The sequence below is a fragment of the Enoplosus armatus genome, chromosome 19 (assembly GCF_043641665.1).
Source record: "Enoplosus armatus isolate fEnoArm2 chromosome 19, fEnoArm2.hap1, whole genome shotgun sequence".
NCBI lineage: Eukaryota > Metazoa > Chordata > Actinopteri > Centrarchiformes > Enoplosidae > Enoplosus > Enoplosus armatus.
The window spans coordinates 10,752,999-10,769,690 of NC_092198.1; the positions used below are offsets into that span (position 1 = coordinate 10,752,999).

Sequence of the window (16,692 nt, forward strand, 5' to 3'; positions counted from 1 at the left end):
CACTGATGTGTTATTGCAATGATTTTGTCTTCCTTTTTTGATCCAAAATACAGAATAGGAAATTAAAAAAATAATTACACTGCACGTTGTAAACATGTAATATTTTGTACATTACATTTATTTTAGCATAAACAATACAACTACCAACAAACAGCAGGATACACAATACTTCTTATAACTATAAAGAAAAGTATCAAAGAATCTTTTAAAAACTTTTTTTTACATGTAGAGAGACAATGGACAGTTTGGAAAGACCAACAGAAAATATTTACATTCCATGAGAAGGCTGGATAGAAAACAGCATCATGTAAGTCCAGAGATGAAAGATATTTTTCAAATGTGTGTGCCTCCATTCAAGTCAGTGAGCACAATAGGAGTAAAACGAGAAGTGCTTTTGCACACGTTGGCAACTTGTAGTTTTTCACAAGAATTGATGGGAAGTTGGTGAAGGTCAGACACAACGTCCACGTCTTTTAGCACAACTTTGTGTCACTGGATCTTCAGGGAATCAAACTGAGCCAGTTTCACCAGTAGAATGTTTTGGTGAGGAAACTGGCGGCAGTGTTGAGCCAGCTTCCACTAGAGTCTTCCTTTGCTGCGGTGCGGGAAATTGCTCGGTCGACCTCACTCTCTGGGCTCTCCTCCTCCTCTGGGAGGTAGTCTGGTAGAGCTGAGTTTTGCTGCACCTTCACTCCAGATGGGTTCAGAGGGATAAAAACCTGAAGAGAACAGTATAAGAAGAGACAAGTTAAAAGTTCAGTGTGAACTTCAACACAGTCAAAATGTGTGCTCTATGACCACTACTCACCTCTTCTCCTGCCTCATTCTTCACCACCTGTTGGGCTGACAACACCTTAGTGGCAGCGATGGCCGATGCCAGACTCTGCAAATTAAGAAACATCAAGGAGGTGACTGGAATTAATAAACCAAGATCAATCAGAGATCAGATATACTGTTTTCTTACTCCAGATTCCTGCACGTGTATATAATACAAATATAACTAGGAAGATATAAACAAATAAATATATAACATAATAAATATTTTAACAGGCCAGTTGCTCCCAAAGCAGACACTGATAGTTGATGTTTGTCTTTGTGTTTTTGTGTGTTACCTCAGTAGACAGGTCTGAACGGATGCGGACGGTGCATCTCTTGGAAGCCATCTGGAAGGTGAAGCTGATCACTCCTCTGACCTTCAGAAGAGCCTCCTCACACAAGCCTCGCTGGTCCTTGTTAAGAGAGGGAGAATGTATTTGTTTATATGCTGGCAATAATAACAACTGCTACTGCATGCTGCTACATGTATATGTGTGTGTGTGTCAGCCTACTCACAGTGCTGTCCAGCCCTTGGATATGCAGAGTGACAGACTTGGCCTTCTTGTTGGAGGTGTTGATAAAGAACTGGGATTTCTTTCTCCTCTCCCTCTCAGGAGTGCGTGGCACAGGATTAGCAGGTGCACTCAGAATGCCAAACACCTCCTTAGCCAGGGCTGTGATGTCAATAGACAGGCCCTCTCTATATGGAGAAATGTTATATTTAATGTGAAGTGAAACACCTTTACATGACATGAACTTATGACTATTAGGTTATGAAACGTAACACACCTATTAACGTATGAAACTACTCATGTATCTGTGCTACAACATGAAATAATAAATGGATATAAGAAAAAAACAAAGGGAACTAATGCAGCAAGTTCAAGCAAGTGTCATTGGAAGTTTCAAGAACAACCACATAAACATGCTAAGAAAATACTCTACAGACAGTCCAGTAAATCACAAATGCGCATCAACATGCAAGAGTCACCAAGACAGTGTAAAAAAAATATCCCCTCACCTCCCAATTAGATTCTCCAAGCTCACCATCATACCCAGTTCGTTCTTCATGGTGGGGATGTTGGGGGACAACTCAGCCAAGTAGCGCAGGGTCTGAGGACAAAGGGTTAAAATATACACTGCATTTGTACAAACAGGTACACCCAGCTACCCAACATGTTACCTATTACACAGGCTGTTCTGAATTAGTTAATTCATTTCTCAATTTACAAGTCTCTCTTACCATTCCAGTGTTTTACATGATTTAAATAGATAAATGAGTTTTAACCCTTTAAGCAAACACAAGTTTTCATTTATTTCAGTTATTTCAATAACTGGCAGATAATGTACAGCACATCACCGCCCCAGTCCAGCCTCTTTCACCCACCTGAAGAGTTGCAAATAGCACCTCTGGGTTCTGGTGGTCCAGGAAAAGAACCAGGCCGGGGAGACAGCCCTGGTCCTGGACTATCACCTCTCGGTTCTGCGGCTCAGAGGCCAGGTCCCGCAGCTGACTCACCACCGACAGTGCATCCATCATTGTTACCTTTACCAGACCTGAAACAGAGAGTGGTAACCTAACGTTGTCTAAGTGTGAATTTAGAATGATTTAAGGTTACCGTTAAAGCTATGGTCGACAAAATATGTCGTGAGAACGTTGAACTAATTCAATTAGATAACGTTACGGTCACTAGAGTAAGTTTTTAAGTTAGGAATCTAAAGGTACGAGGCTAGTTTAGAAACGCTACATTTTGTTGTATTAAAGTTGTCCTGTCAAGTCACAGCGCCAGCGTTAACGTTGTGGCTAGCTAAAGAAGCTAGCTACTTTTGAAACGTGAAGAAGCTAGCCAACTTAACAAAAACACATCTTCAATTGTAGCGTTGGACCGTTTGAACATAAAATTGTGTGATTGCTACAACTAATAATAATATAAATGCCTCGAAAGTGCGATATATGTTAAATTTAAGTTAAGTTTAGCGATGTTTTCTTACCCAAGAAGAGAAGCAGCTCGTGTACAAAAATACAAATTTGGTGCTACGTTTTCGTGGCACGCAATTGGTCGACAAGCCGTTGCCTACATTGCACAGTCACCCTCTCTTATTGGCTGCTCATATTAGTTCTGCATCTACAGCCAATCAGGGGAAGTGTTGCTCGTGCAGCTTTATTTGACTTTACAGACTCGCTGCCTTGAAGCGTGAGCTAGGAGGGAAGCTCCAAGTTATTAAGAGTTTATCTGCAGTTACAGTTTATATTATTGGTTATTATGAAGATCTCGGACAGATGTGGCCACTAACGTTTTTACAAGAACACGAGTCCACGGTAAGTACACGCATATTTACGCTTATCCCGCGTGCTTCCTGGGGTCGCGCATTTTACTTTTGATGAGCAATGCAGCTTTTACAGAGGGACACACTGCGGCTCTTGTGCGGGCTACCTGCACTGCCCTGAACACAAGGTTGCTATTTTTTTTAGGTTAAAACTAAAATCCGCAATGAACCCTCCGTTGTGCTGATCCAATGCGATTCAACAGCTGAGTCAGCATCCAACTGCACAGAGGGAGACAACTTCCTCCCTGAGCATCCGTTTGTGATGCTACCAGGTGACACCTCGACAGTTGGATCAGGAAGTTAATAGACTCCAGAGGCTCGTAGAATTAATGTTTGAAATAACACATCCAAATTAGTTTTATTTGAATTTAGCGCCTCCAGCTGTGAAACCGGTGAAACCACAATGGGTGTTTTCTGTGTTCGCAGCTGTTTCATTATTAGTTAACGGTCTGTGGGGCAGGTTGAAATCATCACCAGCTAACTTTGGTTTAGGTTGGGTTTCTCCTATAAGGTGAGTTACTGGCATTTAAAGATGGAGGTTAACCTATTTCAGTGTAAAGCAATCAACAGCAAAGCATTTCAAAGTGATAAGTAAGACATACAGAGATATTAAAGAAACACAAGACAATATGAAATAACACACTTGTCATTAGGGTTTTAAAAGAATAAAATAAAAGAAGATTAAAAAAAAGAAGCCAAAATAGAATAAACAGAAGAAATTGAAAATACAGTGCAGTTCAAAGCACAATGAAAGATGAGAATGAATAGCACATCATTTAATTTGATAAAAAGCAGTGCATAGAAACTGCATGCTTTGGTTTTGACTCTGGGGACAGTAAGCAGACCTGTCCCAGACAAGCTGACAGGTCTTTTTTTACTATAAATTATTCAATTCTTTATAATCCATTAGTAGTATTTTGAAAATCAATTCTTTAACACAGGAAGCCACAGCGCAAAGCTGTGGGAACTGGACTGATGTGGTCTGGTTTCTTGGTCTTGGTGAGGACTCTAACAGCAGCGGTCTGACTTTGCTGTAGTTGTAAAGTCGCCTTTCCAGTAGATGAGCCTACTAAAGCTAGAAGCAAGTTCTTGCTGAGATATAGAAGTTCTTACATTCTCGCAATAATTTAAAGGTGACATTAGGTTTTTGTAATGATATGGATGTTGGGTTAGACGCTAAGCTTTCTGGCTCGATTTGTGGTGTTTAGGGATTCAAGTACTGACTTTTAGTTGTTCTATTTTATAGAGTGTTAAGTGCTGTATGTTTTGTTTGGTTTGGTTTCAGGTGTAAAGTATGTGACTTAGTGGCGTCCATTCTGTGTTGGACACTTACCAAGTCAGTCAGCAGAAACAGGAGCTTTGCAGTCATCAGCTGGTGCATGAAAAAGTCCTTCCAATGTCTTTAGCAGAGGATATTCTGGATGTGCTGCGTGTCGTCCTGGAGTACTTTGGAGTGCCTCCAGACATGGTGAGTGCGCGCACACACACACACACACACACACACACACACACACACACACACACACACTTGTTATGATTATGTTACTGATTCTCAAACTGAGATTTACCAAGGAGATTACCAGTGCCAAGAAAAGTCACCAGTCCCTAAAAGTGAACTGACTGAGGAAGGATAGCAATTTACAACTAAGTTTTGTGTGTGTGTGTGTGTGTGTGTGTGTGTGTGTGTGTGGTCTTGCCTGTAGCTGGTTCCGGTGTGGGACAGTCAGCTGTGCGGTCAGTATCGCAGTATTGTGCGGATGATCGGGACCAACCTCCCATTGGCGCCTACACCACGTGTCCACTTCCAGGTACCCATACTACTTGTGTTTTCTAACAGACTGAAGATTATCACTCAAAATCAGTCTAGTTTATTATGATAGAATCAGAATCAGGTTTATTGCCAAGTAAAGTTTCACACACAAGGAATTTGCTCTGGTATTTTGGTGCAATAAACGAGCAGAATAAACAAGTACTGCTTAAGTCAAGGATCATACATATAAAATTGAAATTTACAATAAAAAATACTATTTATGTCATAATTATATATAACTAATGAGATTATTTTTGTCATGTAGTCAGTGTCACAGTGTGTAATCCCTCCTTGTCCCTGTTTGGTCCTTAGATCCCCCTGCTCACCTATAGGCTCCATGATTATGTCGACATCACTGCCGATACACCCGCCATCCCCTCACTCGCTGACGTCATGTGGGTGTTTGAGGACGAAGGGGACAGCTCTGCCAAGACCAGGTAAGAAGAACACAAATGGACATAATGGGAACACGGTGAAGGTAATGTTTCCCTGTGCAACTTTATAATGATCAATAACTAGAGAACAAAACCATATTGGCCATACTGTTAATTAGACAAAAACAATTTGTCCTAATATGAGCAAAATTGTGGATAATATATTTCATAAAATGTTATGAGTCAAAGAGTACATGTACAAGTCCACTTGGAACAGAGAGAGGCAGAAGCTCAGGGTGCCGCTCCAGCTGCTCAGCATTACTGCTACAGTAGCTGGAGAATAAAGAGTTCTGGCAACCAACAGAAACGCGGGTACTTTGCTGCTGTGAATTTCAACTTGGACAGTTTTTGTTTGATTCTGATGCCAAAAACGGCACAGAGGGAGTAATGGAGTGTGTGGAACAACCTCTACCCAGAGGAACAACAAGGCAATAGACAACTCAGTAAGTGTTTCTGCCAGTCAGTGTTTGTGTGTACTGTAGATGGCTAGCAAGGTGCTACTATTATATACTTTTTCTGTGGTTACTTTTAAGTAAAAGTGGTTAGTGTAGCTGCTAAGTTCCCCTTATGAACCGCACAATGTGAGCTGTTCAGTTTATTGCATTAGTACATGAAACTACTTTCCTCAAGCAAGCAGAATGGCTTGCTTTCTGTAGGCAGGTGTAATAAGTAGTTCACGCTGCCAGGTAAATGTAGCCACTCTCTTCCTGGCTGATATGAAAGCACAATGTAAACTGGTAGCTTACTTGTACGTAGCTTGTCTGAGCAGGAGAACACTGATCTCTGTAAAGAAAAGCGTTGAATTGGTCATGTCGTTTTCAGAAAAACTGTCATTTCTTACTGTACCTAAAACAATGTGGTCTCTATAGGAACCATTTACCTCCGAAGAAGCGAAGTGCTGTAAATCGTGATGTGGTGAGATACCCAGGACCGGCCCTCAGTCAAGCCCAAAGAGAAGGCAGATCTGTAAGGCAGACAACTGACCCAGACGCCCTTAAGAAGATCACAGTGCTGGAGGGCGAGCTGCTTAAACTACGAGCTCAGATAGCCATGATTGTTACTGCCTCTCCAGCCTCAGGTTCACATTCTTTGCACCACGACGCAACTTCAAATGAGTTCAGCATGTTTTACTGTGATTTTTACAAGTGAAGTATATCTAATAACCTGTTTGTGCTATTTCAACGTTTTGTTAGGTCTGACCGAGTCCCAGAATGCACCAGGCACGCCTTTGATGTCTCCTCCCCCACCACCAGCTCTCACCTCCACGCCTCGCTGTGCTGCTCCTCCACCACCTCCACCTCCACCTCCACCTCCACCTCCTCCCTGCCCTGGCTCCTCCGCAGAGACTTCGTCTGTATTACAGCTGATCCGCCAGCGCAGGAAGGACGAGAAAAATCATAACAAGGGTCAGGACTCGGAAGTAAACGGGATCCCATCCATGCTGGATGTTCTCAAGGACTTAAATCAAGTGAAATTGCGTTCAGTGGAGAGGTAGGCATTAGGATTGATAGAATATGGGTGTGCCAGAATTTTTGATTGAGTTACACCAATATTAATATCCAGAAATATTATGGTTTGTGTCCTAATGTTGCAGAATGCTCTCTTCAGTTCCCCCATAGTTATTTTCCTAACCTTTCTTTCTAGATCCCCAGGGGGCACGCCGGTCAGAAGGAGACGCAGTAAGGGAGGTGCAACATTGCTCAGTGACCCGGCGGCTCTTATTGCTGAAGCACTAAAGAAAAAGTTTGCCCAGCATCGCCACAACAACTCCTCTGACAAAGAGAATTCATTCGAGCACTCACCATTCGGCAGTCCAGAAATACCCAAGGTTTGTTTCCCATAGACACACCCCATACTCGCTCCCCTCTGTTTATTTTAACATCATTGAACATGTATTCACTTGGGACTGTATAGGTGTTGGTTGATGAATAGTGATGTTCACCTTTGGGTGTCGGTAAGAACACACAGGACTCTCTAATATAGTTAAGTTGTCTTTATCTAACACAACAACACAGTATTGCCACCAGTGAGGATTACAGGTGTTTAGTGGAAGGATGTGTGGTCTATAAAGAACAAATACAAAGGTGCCAGAATATAATGAGAATTCAAGTAACCGGATATACTTCACTTACATGGCTCCCACGATCTGGTTACTATAGTATCTACGTTTCACAAGCCTTATCAACAAATAAACAGTTAAGTCATATAAAAGTAGTTGCAAACATATGCAGTGCTAACAGTGCTAACAACAGTTAAACTAACATTAGTAAAAACAAACCACATGGGGAGTAGCTCAACTCCATATGCTGTGAGAGGCTCGATAGCGTTCAGTCAGGAATAACCGCCTGTACAACTCACCACTCGGATGCAGTCCACTGCAAGTCCACTTTGCACTCTGTTCTGCCGACGTGCCTCTTGCTGTGCCTAATAATTACTGACTGTGCAGCTCCATGTGCTCAACAGTGCAGCACCAGAGGGCACTTCCACAGCTGCCAACCACCTTTCTAACAAACCTATTAATCAGTTCCTTGGCATAGGGTTAGGGTTAGGGTTGAAAAACTTGCAAACTGGTTTTTGGAAATCAACATCACATAAACTTATGCTTCAAGAAAGAACAGGATCACTAGTGTGGTACGGTGCCTTTTAAAGTTCAAAATGCCTATAGACCCTTTTCATGGTAGACATTTTGACTTGTCAAAAAAGCTTGGAAATAATAACATTAATGATGGCTGCATTCCATTTAGGTGAGCCAGTATCAGGACTCTGGTATTGTGCGTTCTCTGTCACTGACATTGAATAGAGCCATTGATAACGTTATTATTTACACCTGTGCTTTATCCATTTAGCTGCTTCAGTTTCAGGGTCCTGCTACTATGCATGCTAGCTCACTGTCACGGCATTACTGGGACATTGGATTAAACAGAGCTACTGTCTCCCATGAAAAAGTCGATTTGCATCTGAGGGATTCATAATGTTGTTTATCAGCACCTGTACGCAGTGATCACTGAGCTTAAGATGTCAGCAGGTCCACTAATCTGACGCTTCTGTTCCAGGTTCCTCTCCACACCAGACGCAGTCAGGGGCGCCTCCACCTCTGATAATGATCAACTTCTGACTCCAAAATGTCAAAAGCCATCAACCAGTTACAGCTCCCACAGATGTGCCTCGCAAACGGATTACGACTGCAGCTACTGGCTTACATTTTGTTTTTGTTTTTGTTTGTCTATTCTTCTGTTCTTGTAAGAGTGTTTGTCTCACAATGAACAAAGTGCTTGTTTCTGTTAAGTGTCTCTTTGTTGGGAGGTTTGAATGTATATTTTTGTTACAGCAATTGCTGTGTTAAAGTTTGGTGCAGTCGTTTTGTTTTTGTACAGTGGAGTCTTATGTTTCCAGTGTTATTCATACAGTAATGTTATCTTTTTAAAGCAAATAATGTGATAATGTATTAAGCAGGTAGGCACTGTAGCTTGTAGCTACCTGCCTTAATGTCTCCGTCACTTTGTGAGGCCTTAATTCTTACCTCAAGTGGGTGTTGAGATTCACACAGCTCTATTCTATGCAACTGCTGTTTCAAGTTCTTTTATTTTATTAAAGTGTAAAAGTGCACTGATCAATTTCTTGTTCTTGTTTTCATGTTTTCTAATATTTCAGTAAATGTCCAAATCCAGTTTTAGTTGAAATTTGTCACCTTTTACAGCCGTTTGATCTTCAACAAAGATTACCGCACATCTTCTCTATGTTCTCTATGTATCTCTACTGCACATTTTTTGTTTTACTTTTTTACCTGCACAGGTGGAATCATCAGTGGTCAGGTGTCAACGATTAACAATGAATAAACACTTACATCTGCTTACAACTATATTGTAGCTCGTTACGAACCATTCACTCCTTTTATGTACTATATATGAATGCTAAATAAGGGGCCTTAAAGTGTTACCTGGTAGTGACAGATGGCTAGAGTCTACATTTTCTCCATTTTCTGTTCTCTAGTCTTCCCCTCCTAAAATAATGAATAGTTTCACCTGATAAAGCCTCTAGGAAATCACCTTCCTAATATATAGAATTTTGTGTGTTTGTGCTCAGTAAAAACAATAACAACATGGTTTTCCCAAGACAAAGATTATTTATTAAGACTGTTGCAATGGATTTTTTCCATTACTGACAAAAATGAGTTATGTTAGGAGAGACACTACACTATCTCCTCAACATGGCGATGAGGTATCATTTGATGAAGATCCTCTTGCTCTTAATGATAAACAGAATAAAACAAGGTCAATAGTAGCCAAAACAAATACTGAGACTAAATTACACCAGGACTAAACCACCTATTACTAATCATGTAGAACATGTAAAACAAAATAACTGAAACTACAAATGAACACCACTATAGACTTTGAAAGGACATTAAAATGTCCAGCAACTGCCCAAAACGACAGCTGATTGTAGCCTGATGAAGTCCACTGGGCACAGGGCCATGTTATATCTGTAGAAGTATTACTATGAAGTATGACAAAGTCTTTACTCATAAATCTATGTTCATTTTCCAAATTCCATTGTAAGCAAGCTTGCGACACTGTAGATATTAGCCTTACGTGACGCAAATGTGTATTCTTCTCCTCAGCCTTTATTGTTCTAATAAAGTACTGACCCATCAACTAACTAACTCCAGGTAACTCTGATCACTTCGATATTACCTGTGATAGAAATCTGCAATATCATAAAAAATACGTTGTGAAAATAAAGTGTATCATGTATTTTCCAAATTACAAAACCAAACCATTCTGGTTTAACAAGAAAGAAAGTGAATTTCCCTCCTACTCCTATGTGTTAGCGCACATGGTCGTAAGCAGATTCAAGTCGCCAATTCACATTAGAGTACAAACAGAAACTTTGCTGACAAAACTGAACCACAAACTTTATCAATTTATGTTGCTTTACACGGCAAATTGGAACGTCCTGTTCGTTAGCCTGTTTTAGACTCATTAGTCTCTCACCTGTGTGTATTTAACCTGTGTTCTCCCCTCCTTCTGTGCCAGTTTGTCTTTGTCCTTTGTGCTAAGTGTTCCAGTGTTTTTCCTAGTGTTCTTTGTATTTTGACTACCTGGTTTTTGATCTCCTTTTGGCTTTTTGAGTACGTCTCTGTCTATTCCCTCCTGGATCATCTGCCTTGTCTGACTGCTCAACTGTGTACCGAACCTTGCTTGTTTCCATTAAAAACTTTGTTTTTTTGCTTCTAACCTGCCTGTGTCTGGGTCGTGCTTTTGGGTCCTCTCTGTGAAATCCAGTCGTTACAGAGGCAAAGTAAAACCAGTTACAAATTACAAACAACATAAAACAAGACGCAATAACTCTAACTTTAATGTCAGTGGCAATATAAATCTTGAGGTCGATCCACCACTTTGGTGCTGACTGATATATCTTAACAACCATCTCATTGACTGCCATGAAAATGTGTACAGACAGGAGGTTAAATACTGAAGCCCTAATAGGCAAGTGAGAAAAAAACATTCTGATGATCTATTTAGTAGTAAGTATTAAGTATTAAGAACAGGTGAAAAAAAGTGTTTGCCAGGATAATCTTTGTTTGTTGTAATACTATTCCGGCCACAAGTAGCTGAAGTGTGCCATGTTCCAAATAGGACTAAAATCACTGTTGCATTCTTGTTTACAATTTACAAAAAAGCTTTGTGTCTCCACAACTTTTCAAAAGGTGAGTAGTTAATGTAACTCAACACTTTCTTAGTGTAATTCAAATTGAGCAAATGTGCTGTAAACTGTATTTTTGGAAAATAATGAATCATGCTTTTCTTTAAGATGCTTAGTCAGACAGATATGATGGTCATCTGACCGTCCCCAATGTTTTTCCAGTGGCTGAAAGCTGGTTACAGATTACTCGTTGTGTTCCAGCTCAAAATGGATCTAAAAATTAGAAGACTGCCGTTACTGCCGAGTGTGGAGGATTTCACAAGACTTGAGACTTGAGGTGTTGTAATTTGATCCACACTATTGTAAGTGTTTATTTCAATTGCTGTGATATAGATATGCTGTTATTTTCTGACCACTGGACTGCAAACAATGGACATTTTCAAGCATGTTTAGCCATTTATTATTCAATATTAAAGTATGAAATGTGTCATGTCAACTGTCATGTCACTGTGATGAATGTAGTTTTTAAGGTCAGTCAATTCTGGTGTTATTGTTAACCCTCACACCTTGAAAACATGCATTTTGACATGTTGAGCGTAAGTAAAATAAAGGCTCTTGATAGGTATGACAGGCAAAGTTTATTATTCAGATTTAACAGAAGTGTCTTTACATGGAATTTCATTGAGGCTTTGTAATGAGCCTTTTACCCCTTGCATATGTAAAACAGTTCTGTTCGAAGGAGCAGGTTTGAGTCTCCTGAATTGAACCTGAACTGCATAAAAATATCAACCTCAGTCCATGTTAGTTTAGTGAGGGTCCTGGGTTTAAAGGGTCAGCAAAGTTATCCAGATCACACAGTAATCCTGCTGCTTGGGACAGGGCCCAAATTCATACTCTATATTTGGAGTCCAGACTGTGCATTTAAACAAAAGGGTAGCCTCACTACCAAAACTCACATCTAATATGTCAAGGTCTGCCAGCAGGATCACATTCTATGGAGTGTGAGCAGGAAACTTGGAAACTCACCAAAGCAGCTCAACTGTCCATGGTTTACCAATGTCTATATTACATTCAAACATGTAAGGCAACTCCTGACTGGCTTTTCATGATTGATTGTCAAATATTTAGTGTAGTTCAGCGTAAAGCAATAACGCAACATGGAATTAGCTTATTCACATTCTTCCCAAGAATTAGATGAGAAGTACTATTCTCGTGTCTGTGTGTTGAACACATGCTAGCCTGTCTGAAGGCCATAAAATACATTAGTTTGCCATGTAAGGCTGTAGATGCCTCGTGTCATCCTCTTCACCCTCCTCCTCCTTCTTCTCCTCCTCAAGACTGTGGGAAATACAACAGAGACATTTAGAACGATGATGATCACTGGTATTACAATTTTGTCCAGTAATATGTTGCCTTGCAAAAATGTAAACACCATAACAAAATAAAGGCCCAACAATACATTTTAGAAATTAAATGGGACTGACTGAAAAAAAATATACTCAGTAAACATAACTATTTCTGGACTGACAACTAGTCAAATACTTTACTAATTGTGTACTGTGAGTCCTGATTTTTTGCAAGAAAAAGCAAAGCAGAAATGGACATTACTCAAAGCAGTAAAATGCAACACATTTAATTATTAGGCCCCAGGGAAAGCCTCATATGGGACAATAGATTGAAGGAAGATCTTTTATTTTTTTACCGGGCTAGTGAATCACTGTCAGTCTCTGGGGGATCCAAATCCGTGGCAGTATCCTCTGTCTCATAATGGGCAGATTGGAAAGGTCGCACAGAACTACAGTACAACAGTTGCACAGAGAGATATAGAATTAGATTAAATTGGTTTATCTTGTAGTATTAACAGATATTGATGAGAATGTTACTAAAGAAAATCCACACATAGCATGTACAAAGTGTACGTTTAATCTGTCTTATATTTTTTTATTATATTTCAACCCTCTATTTTACTTTGTTTTAATACTTTGAAATCAATCTATGTGTTTATTTTATATCTTGTCTTTGCATGCATTTATGTCTTACGTAAAGCACTTTGAATTGCCTTGCTTGTTGAAAGGCGCTATACAAACAAGTTTGCCTTGCTTCTCCTAACCTGTGACGGCCTAGTCCATCATCAGAAGCCGTCCACTCAATGGCATCCCGGCCCTGCAAGCAAAAACAACAAAACAAAACACATAACACACAATACATTAATTAAGTTAGATTTCAGATCATATATTTAAACAGATTTTGACTGTGCACTTAAAACTAAATGGTATAAACCTTACTTGATAAGAAGAAATGGGGAATGTTTCGACACCATATACGACTACACCAGGAAATTCATCAGGATTGTCCACACACTCTATGGAAATCTGCAATATTTTTTGTGAAAATTAAATGTATCATATAATGCCCATATTAAGATACCAAACTGTACCACTTAAACAGCAAATTTATGTTGAATTCCTCAATATGCTAGCAATGCTAATGTTTCGATCAAACTAACAGACTTGACTCTGATTCAATCAATTCACCAAGTCAATCCACATCCAAATACAAACTAACATCCCAAACATACTTTACCAAATACTTGTACAGGTATGTTCATTTCAACCTAAAATGTTTGAACCTACACGAGTTGTTGTCTCATTGAAGGACGCCATTATGTTTCTTTCCTCTTCCGCATAACGTATTGGTACATCGCACCAACGTGGTTTCATCAGACCACGTTGGTGTTACGTATTGTATGTAATATTGTATTAATTAATGTACAGCTATGTTGAGAATGGCAAAATGCTGTTTAAGTCATTAAACGAAACCCTTTGCTTGGCCTAGGTTATTTCTAAAAACTTTCAGACTTCTTTTATTACAGAAAGAAGAATTAATATTAATTCATCTTACAAACTAAAACATTGTCTAACCCTAAAAATATAAAAGTACCTCTCTCCCACCATAAAAAAATACCAAAACTACTAACTTTAAAGCATGTTTCCAACTGGGCATTCCTTATATGCTGATGACACATGATTCAACATGTGTTACCAAATGAAGTACATAAAATTGTTCATCACACCCAAAACCTAAAAAGAATCATACCTCTCTTCTTGAGACCCTTGTACAGAATGTGGGTTACTGACTTTTCCTCTGTTGACGTAGGTACACATTGGTTCACCATCTCAGCTGAAAAAAAACAGATATTTAACGTCCATCCTCGTGGCTGGATTAGAGATTTCTATGTCTATTAGACATCTCTTCATCATCTAAGATCATTTCACAGCCCACAAATGAGCCAATTCCTTGCCGTGAAGAACAAAACTCAAATGTGACATCTGTGTTTTCCCTTTGCCACAGATGAGCAAGCTCATCTGTTTCAGTTCTCAAAGGAAATACGTGGGGTGCAGCCACCCACAAACCAACGTTGTTAGGGAGGCTTCAGGCTGCTGTGCTGAAGTCAGTGTTTGTAAGGTTTTTAGTTTTCTATAGAAAAATTGCCAATTTAGCTCATATTAAGTAAGCTGTAACATTAGTGGTATACTTAACAATTTTCAAATGTAATAATGACATTCAAAAGTGGAGTCATATTTAGGGATAACAGGTAAAGAAAAGTCAAGTCAACCAGCCAAAACATCTGATGATGTGAACATGTTGTGATTTGAAATCCATTCAGATCATGTTTTGATGTTAAAACAGTGATATTAAAACAACAGATTTTTAAGCCCTACTGGGTTGTCATGTTGGAGGAGCTCCTGCTAATGACAGATTAAAAACTGTGAGTAACAGTGTATGAAATGCAAATGATTAGGACGCCTTGGGATGTCTTAACACACAAACTTGTGAACTGTAACTTTGTAACTGGATGTAAAACTGAAATTTATCTCCAAAATATAATATTTTACTATTTGAATTACTTCTACTTCACATATTTTGTGACCGTGTGTACATTTACTGTGCTGCGCATTAGTAATGAAACCATTTGTTCCAGTTGCTCTCACACAAACAACTACATTCAACACTGACAACCATTCAAGATATTTGAATGATTAAAAAATCACAACTATCACGCCTTTTCAGTTTCTTCTACATACGTTTTTGTCTACAAAACCGAAAACAAACCGTCACCCCAAGCTCTTTGCTCGAGCTAATGCTAACCTGAACTTCACTTACTACACTTACTGTATCTGTTGAAAATAGCATATTCTCCTTTTGTACTACCTGCAGAGTTAAACCCAACATACAGTCCCTGTATTTGCCTGAAAGAAAATGTTTAAATTCATCACACTACTTAATCACTCTTCCTATTTGTACTAAAGGAAACTAGCGTTACTAATGGAACATTTAGGTAGCTGAATGGATGAATGTACTGGTACAAGTGTCTCTCTATATAAGCCCAGCCCCTCTCAGCATGTTATAGGTCTCTGTGGCCCCTTATTTAAAAAAAACCCAAAACATCTTGGCCAACATATTGATTGAAACCATCCTGCAAGATTTATCCAATAATTACATTTTGAATCCCTTCATATTTCCTATAAAATATTAAATGTAACTCTCTTCACCTTGCTCTTCACAGGAATACAACTCCTTCCGCATTTATTTGAATGTCTATGTAACAGGATATATAAAACAACATAAAATCATCAGCATAACAAGATTGCAGCCTACTTTCACCCACATCCTGCTGTGACATTTCATGTTGAGCTGTCAACATATAAAGGAAACACAAAACATGCAAGTGTTATACAAGATCCCAACATAATGTCAAGGACAGTCAGATTCAGACGAGCTCTGAATATGACTGCAAATCCTCCAAATACAAGTTAAGGTGAAGAACAGTTTTAGTGCACAAAATGCATGAAGTAACACACATGCACACACAATACAATTAAAAAAGGTTTTCACCATTTGTAGCCTGTTGTCAATGAAATGTATTAACTTACATGTAAGACGTTAAAAATATGAGAAATATGTAGATGTTGGGCCAGTAAGTGCAAAGATTGCAAGTTATATTTGTTGGCTGAACATGTAAGTCTTTTCAGGGCACAATACTTAGTAGTATTACTGGTAAGGAAGTCATTCTCTGTAAATCATGGCAGTACTACTGTATGATCCAATAAGCAAATAGTACTTTCATGATGTCTTCCCTCACTGAACCCTCTTGTGAATATCAGACATACAAGTAAACCCAAGGGACAAAAGCTGGGCTCTCAACACAAGACAGGAAGTGGACAGTTCTCACAAATTCTTGCCACCAAAGCAAAATACAAAAAGCTTTTTGAGAATAATGAGTTTTTGGAATACTTAAGTATTGTGCTGCTATAGTGCAACCTGTTCGCCCTAAACGTATTTTACAGTTTCCATTGTCTGAATAACCTTGGCTCACTCATGTACATAACAGGAGATACAGTATGTACGGCACATAGTACCTGAACTTTAGCTTCTGTTCCAGCAGGTGTCAGTCTTGCTCATTAAGATGATGCTTTCACATTGTTTCAACTGACTGCATTTTTATGAGTCTATTTTACAAACGAATGCTTTTCATTTCATATTAACAGGTAATCATTTCAGTCAAAGCAGCTTGGTGTCTGGACTTTTTTCTGAAATGCTGACTCAAGTGTTCAGAAATGTCCCAAATGTGAGTGTTAGCGATTTTCTGTTCTTCGT

General features: G+C 39.2%; 2 protein-coding genes and 1 long non-coding RNA gene across 3 annotated transcripts; 1 reads left to right on the forward strand and 2 right to left on the reverse strand.

The window, feature by feature from the left end:
• Nucleotides 1-288: 288 nt before the first annotated feature.
• On the reverse strand, nt 289-2,356 carry armc1l (armadillo repeat containing 1, like). Its single transcript, XM_070925969.1, has 6 exons — nt 2,204-2,356; nt 1,838-1,929; nt 1,333-1,516; nt 1,113-1,229; nt 809-883; nt 289-719 (listed from the first exon to the last, which is right to left on the reverse strand). The coding sequence occupies exons 1-6, from the start codon at nt 2,354-2,356 to the stop codon at nt 525-527; spliced, it is 816 nt and encodes a 271-aa protein (XP_070782070.1). The 3' UTR covers nt 289-524.
• Nucleotides 2,357-4,504: 2,148 nt separating this feature from the next.
• Nucleotides 4,505-8,550, forward strand: mtfr2 (mitochondrial fission regulator 2). The gene is made up of 7 exons (XM_070926309.1): nt 4,505-4,612; nt 4,848-4,952; nt 5,267-5,391; nt 6,258-6,466; nt 6,582-6,879; nt 7,033-7,216; nt 8,442-8,550. The coding sequence occupies exons 1-7, from the start codon at nt 4,541-4,543 to the stop codon at nt 8,484-8,486; spliced, it is 1,038 nt and encodes a 345-aa protein (XP_070782410.1). The 5' UTR covers nt 4,505-4,540; the 3' UTR covers nt 8,487-8,550.
• Nucleotides 8,551-11,669: 3,119 nt separating this feature from the next.
• LOC139302561 (uncharacterized) lies at nt 11,670-13,390 on the reverse strand. The gene is made up of 4 exons (XR_011598910.1): nt 13,320-13,390; nt 13,145-13,197; nt 12,737-12,829; nt 11,670-12,372 (listed from the first exon to the last, which is right to left on the reverse strand). It is a non-coding gene; the product is annotated as an uncharacterized lncRNA (long non-coding RNA).
• Between the last annotated feature and the right edge of the window lie 3,302 nt (nt 13,391-16,692).